This window comes from Plasmodium cynomolgi, chromosome 7 (assembly GCF_000321355.1).
Source record: "Plasmodium cynomolgi strain B DNA, chromosome 7, whole genome shotgun sequence".
In the NCBI taxonomy this organism is placed as follows: domain Eukaryota; phylum Apicomplexa; class Aconoidasida; order Haemosporida; family Plasmodiidae; genus Plasmodium; species Plasmodium cynomolgi.
This window is the reverse complement of record NC_020400.1, coordinates 529,750-535,087: the sequence shown is the minus strand read 5'-3', so window position 1 is coordinate 535,087 and position 5,338 is coordinate 529,750. Positions and strand designations below refer to the sequence as shown.

The 5,338-nt window shown below is 45.5% G+C and overlaps 2 protein-coding genes across 2 annotated transcripts; both read left to right on the top strand.

The window, feature by feature from the left end:
* The first annotated feature begins 123 nt into the window (after nt 1-123).
* Nucleotides 124-1,416, top strand: PCYB_072110 (hypothetical protein). The gene is made up of 3 exons (XM_004221608.1): nt 124-536; nt 723-917; nt 1,079-1,416. Exons 2-3 carry the CDS (start codon nt 762-764, stop codon nt 1,127-1,129), a joined length of 207 nt encoding a protein of 68 aa, XP_004221656.1. The 5' UTR covers nt 124-536; nt 723-761; the 3' UTR covers nt 1,130-1,416.
* A 2,738-nt stretch (nt 1,417-4,154) lies between these two features.
* On the top strand, nt 4,155-5,217 carry PCYB_072100 (hypothetical protein; the record flags this gene model as incomplete). Its single annotated transcript, XM_004221607.1, has 1 exon — nt 4,155-5,217. A coding segment is annotated over one exon (1,062 nt), but the record flags the coding sequence as incomplete, so codon positions are not given.
* Nucleotides 5,218-5,338: the final 121 nt, after the last annotated feature.

Below are 5,338 nucleotides of genomic sequence, written 5' to 3'. Positions count from 1 at the left end.
CGTGGGCGGTGGTCTGACGGGCCGCCCCAAGCAGTTGCCTATACGTGTGAACATTACGCTGTTATTTTTTAATTTTCTCATTTGAATGTGCTTTTTGCTGGTTAACGGGACATATGACCAGTTGGGAGACCTCCACTTGGGAGACCTCCATTTGGGGGTCTCCATTCGCGGCACATAAATTCATCCTGTATAATGGCGGTCGAACGAAATGGTGGCGCTGTTCCGCAATTTGGCGGACCCCATAAGAGTGCAAGCATAGCAGCGGGGAGTTGGACCATCCCTTTTGGAGAAGTAATCCTGGAGAGTAGCTAAGCGGGGATACATACACCGGGAAAAAAAAAAAATAAAAATAAACAGCCTAGCGCTTACCTGATCGCTTACCAAGTTGGCTCGTCCCTCATCCCTTTTTTTTTCCTGTGCATAACGTAGGAGCGAATTACCCGTCGAGGAGAAAAAACTCTTTCTCAGAAAGAGCCGATTGGAGTGATCGCAAAATTGATATGAACTATTTAGGTGAAATTTCCCGCCATCGTTAGGTACCCATTTGGTAGGGCGCCCCTCACCTGGGATAAAGATAAAGCTAAAGATAAAGATAAAAGGTGCCACTCGAGCGAGCGAACGTTTGCATTAACCGCGCTGCCGACCCGCTCTGCCGAACTGCGCTCACGGGGAAGTCCTACAAACCCCAGGATAATTTATCACACCGCGTGTGCCCCATGCAGGCCAGCCAGCTAAGCCGCCACCTGCTACGCAGGGCGTGCATGTTAGATGGCAACACTTTTTTACAAACCAAAAGATACGTGTCGGTGCTAGCGAACGAGTTGAGGAGTGGGCACATATTCCTCCACAATGACAAATATTGCGAGGTGACTGAACAGAGGCAGGTCAAGCAGGGCCGACTAGCCACAACGAACATGGTAAAGCTACAAAGGATGGGGCACATCTCCAGCATCGTGAAGTCCCTACAATTCGCATGCACATATGTGTACCTCCAGACATGATAGGCACACGCTTATGTAACTGTGCCACGGAAGGTATTCCCTTCCCTTGGTTCGCTTCGCCCCATTCGCTCCACTAGCTAAATTCGGTCCGTTTCCCTCCCCCACGCAGATCTCCTTCATCGACCTGAGCACGTTAAAGAGCTCCTCAGTCAAGTTCGCGTGCCAGGCGAAGGTGGAAAAAATTGAACCGGTCAAAACAAACGTGCAGATACAGTACACGGACAAGCAAAAAAACATAGTCGTATGCTTGGATGAAAATTATGAAGACATAGAAATACCCATGAATATTTTTGGCATTTCGGAGGAGTACCTGGAGCCTGGTTTGCAAATAACGGTGTTTAAGCACGAGGACAAAATTGTGAAGGTTAATTTGCCTTCATCCCTGCTGGCCATATTGCGGAAGAAATAAATGCTTGGTGTGTAGTTCATTTCGTTTTTGTGAGGGTTTAGACGTTCGTGAGGACTGGTCAGTTCGGGAAGGGGAGGGGGACCCATCCGAATTGTTTATTCGCACCCCCCTCTTCATTTCGCCATTTCGCCATTTCGTGTGTGTGTTTTTTTTTGTTGTTCATTTTTGTGACCTGCGCAACCGCAACTAGCATGACAACCGCGTACCAGCGCAACCGTCCCATCGTGGTGATGCCGTCCGCCCGTGGGAAGAAACCAAACGGACGTGAAACAAACATACCGTCCAATGTGCACACAGTTTGCCTTCAAAAGAATGGCGATACAAGGGAATATGCGAAAAAAAAGGAACATTTATTTTTTGCAGCGAACTGGGAAGGGGCTCTACAGAAGGAGTTGCCAATTCAGTGCTTCCCCTCCCACAAGGGTTGTAATAACCCAGCTGTAAAATCCCCATCGAAGGAAAAGCAAATAAGCAAAGGGTATACAACACTATGTGCGTAAATTTGCATATCGGAATGAACATGCTCTGCTTAGGAGCGCGCCAATTGTGCTGCCTCTCCGCAGGACCATTCCGAATAGGCAAATTTACTACACACCTTTGTGCCACGCAGAGCGGGAAATTAAAAAAGAAAAAAAAAAAATACAAACATACATGTGCATGTGCATGTACATGTACATAAATAGGTATATACGCATGGCGAACTGCCCGTTCTGTTAACCACTGGGGGAGGACCCCACGGCGCACGCCACTTTCCCCTCAAGGGCAAAAACATTTTGCAAAAAAAAAAAAAAAAGGAGGGCAACGCAAGGAATATTTTTTAGCCGGGGCACAAAATTAATTGCTGCTCACTTCTGAGTGCTGCTGGCGGTGCGCTGTTATCATCCACCCGACGGCTGAATTAAACAAGTTAGGAAAAAAAAAAAAAAAAATGAACCCTAGACGACATAAAAAGGGTACATAGATTGATTGGCAATAATTATGCCGATGAGGCAGTGTGAAGGATCCCCAAGTGATGCGAAAAAAAAATTAGCGATCCTGAAAGCGGACCAACCAGGAATTTGGCGAACGAAAAAATGAAAAGCAGGCCGCAGCAAAGGGAACATACAAGGACAATAAGTCGCGAATTAAAGAAGTCTCATTTTTTGCAGAATGTATAGATAAGGAAGCGAAGGGAAAAAAAAAAAAAAAAAAAAAAAAAACAGACGAAGGAAAGGAGCTGGGCAGGCCATAATACATATCGAACGCCATAGGACCCACACCTGCTTTACTACCCATCAGGAGCGTCACTCCAAACAGTACAAAAAAAAAAAAATCTTCTCATGAGTTTAGCACGTAGATATAAGCATTCCCCCTGAACACCTTCCAAAGGGGTCACCACTTCCCCGAGGTAGGAGTTGCTTTAACTCACAGGTTTATCGCAGCGAGTGAATCAGCACATCCCATCAGGAGGGCGCCCTAATAACGCACATATATATATGCATATGTACATATGTACATACACATGTACACATATGGTACACATATTTGGCTACACCGTGTCGCAAATGAAACTGCTGGCGCCGGCGATGCGATCATAGATGCCGCTCCGTACAGAGGGGTGAAATGATACGATAATAATATAACTGTGCCATGTCATACATCCCCAAACACATAAGCGTCGGCAAGGTCTGCAAAACGAATAACTTCTGCTTTGCAAAGTGGAGGAAGATGATGACGAATCCCCACATGAGTTGTAAAAAAATCGCCATAAGTGGCTACTCCACGGGGGGCAGTGGCGGAAGAAGCGACGCCAGTGATGGAAGCAGCGAAGGAAGCATCGGCGGGAGAAGCGGCGGAAGTAGCGAAGGAAGCATCGGCGGAAGTAGCGACGGAAGCAGCGCCATTAACCATGTTAGCCCCGTTTGCGCTGTTAACCGTTCTGGCGAAACGGAACCCACGCCGCACAGTTGTCTGGGGGAGCCTGCCTCCAGTCCCACGCCGCACAGCACATGCGGCGACCTCCCAAGTGAAGTCATTTTAAAAAAATATGATCGAATTCTATTAATCGAAAAGTACACCAAATATGACAATTTAAGGAAGCAAGGATTTAAAGACGATTATATTTTGCGAAATTTTTTTTCTGTTTATATTTCTCACTTTACGCATACTCTTATAGTAAACAACGTCATTAATATATTGAGGACAAAGTACAGATCGCATGTGTCGATCCTTAAGGCGTATAAGCGGAACATTGAAAATATCTGCATCAGCAGCTCCAGTATTTTTTCTCCGGATGCGATTTTCAGCGTGGGTAGGGTTGTCTGCCTGGTCAGCGTGGATGTATATCCTCCGTCTGCATATTCGTATGCTCCACGTGGGTATACACATCGGATGTGCATATTCGTATGCTCCTCGTGGGTATACACATCGCATGCGCATATTCGTATGCTCCTCGTGGGTGTACACATCTCATGTGCATTTCCATTTTTCCCTCCAAGGCGGAGACGGAACATACCTCGAGTCCGCGCACATAATCGCGAACAAATATATCGTAGATGACACCTCTGGGGGGAAGAAGAAACACATCGAGCTGGTTGGAATCAACAGTGACCCTAGGGGATCTGAAGGGAAACTCTGTCTGGAGTACTTCCATGTAGACCCTGAAAATGAAATAAACTACTCGTATGAATCATTTGAAGAATTCGAAGAAATTTATAACAAAAAAAAAAAAATTTCATCTTTACGGATGTGTCCAATTTTATTAGGAATCTCAAAGAGAGGGAGGAAAGGGAAAAGGAAAAGGTCAACAGGATGAGGAGTGATCATTGTGATGAACATCAAATGGAAGAATCCGATTTCAAAAATGTGAACACGATGGAGCGTATTGCTCAAAATAACAGTTTGTGTTATGAGGGTGTGGACATGGATGAGCACAACAGTGCCCCTGAGAAGAGGTGGGCAGGGGAGGGGAACAACCGCACGGTGGAGGAAGTAAAGTCGGTCCAATCGGTCAAACCGGTCAAACCGGTCAAACCGGTCCAATCGCTAGAATCGCTCCAATCGCTCCAATCGCTCGAGCTCAGGCAAAGCAGTCAAGCTGGCGATGCTGGCCTGCCCCCGCACACGCAACCTTGCAACAACCCGTTCACCGCCCTCCTCGCCACGGGGCGCGAGTGCTCAGATAATCTCACCATTAGTGCGGAGGAGTACGCCAGGAACACACTCAAATGCTTCTTCGAAACGAACAAGCATCAAAAGGTACACAGGAAATACATCACGGTGTACATCAAAAGATGCAACGAGGAAGAAGGAAAAACGTACAGAAGTATTAACGAGGTGTATATTTACGAGGCAGTCAAAAATAATATCTGCACGTACATAAATATAGACAATAAAATTATAAAGAAGCTAAAGAGTACGGCTCTGTTGATTACGAGTGGGACTGGGTCGACTGCTTGGGCATACAATGTTAACAAAATTGACAAAAAAAAAATGAAAAATATTATCGACGAATTTGTACGTATACAAAATGATGTTGTGAAGGAGAATATCCAGCCGATCAACTATGACGTTTTTTCTGAGTACATAAATAATTCCATTTGCTTCCATCCCAGTAGCAAACATATGAAGTGTATTGTGAAAGAGCCCGTGGAAAATAGCGTGTACGACTCTACGGACCATGTGTACAACTGCCAGTACGTGAATATACGGACCTGCACGAGCAACACCATCGTGTACATTGATGGTATATACAACATTAAGATTCAGCCCAACGACTCGGTCATTCTGCACATAAAGGAGGGCGACTTTATCGTCAGTTACAAGTAGGCCTGTTCCGTTCGCGGTTTCGCTGTTTCGCGGTTTCGTTGCACCAGTGCAGCAGAGTTGTAGCGATTTAAAAATTTTTTTTTTTTTTTTTCTTTTTTTTCTTTTCTTTTTTTTCTTTTTT

What these genes read in the sequence shown, in the direction of transcription:
- PCYB_072110 (XM_004221608.1), top strand. Translation starts at nt 762, where the DNA reads ATGTTAGATGGCAACACTTTTTTACAAACCAAAAGATACGTGTCGGTG. An exon ending in GACTAGCCACAACGAACATG is followed by an intron (nt 918 to 1,078) that starts GTAAAGCTACAA and finishes TCGCTCCACTAG; the next exon opens with CTAAATTCGGTCCGTTTCCC.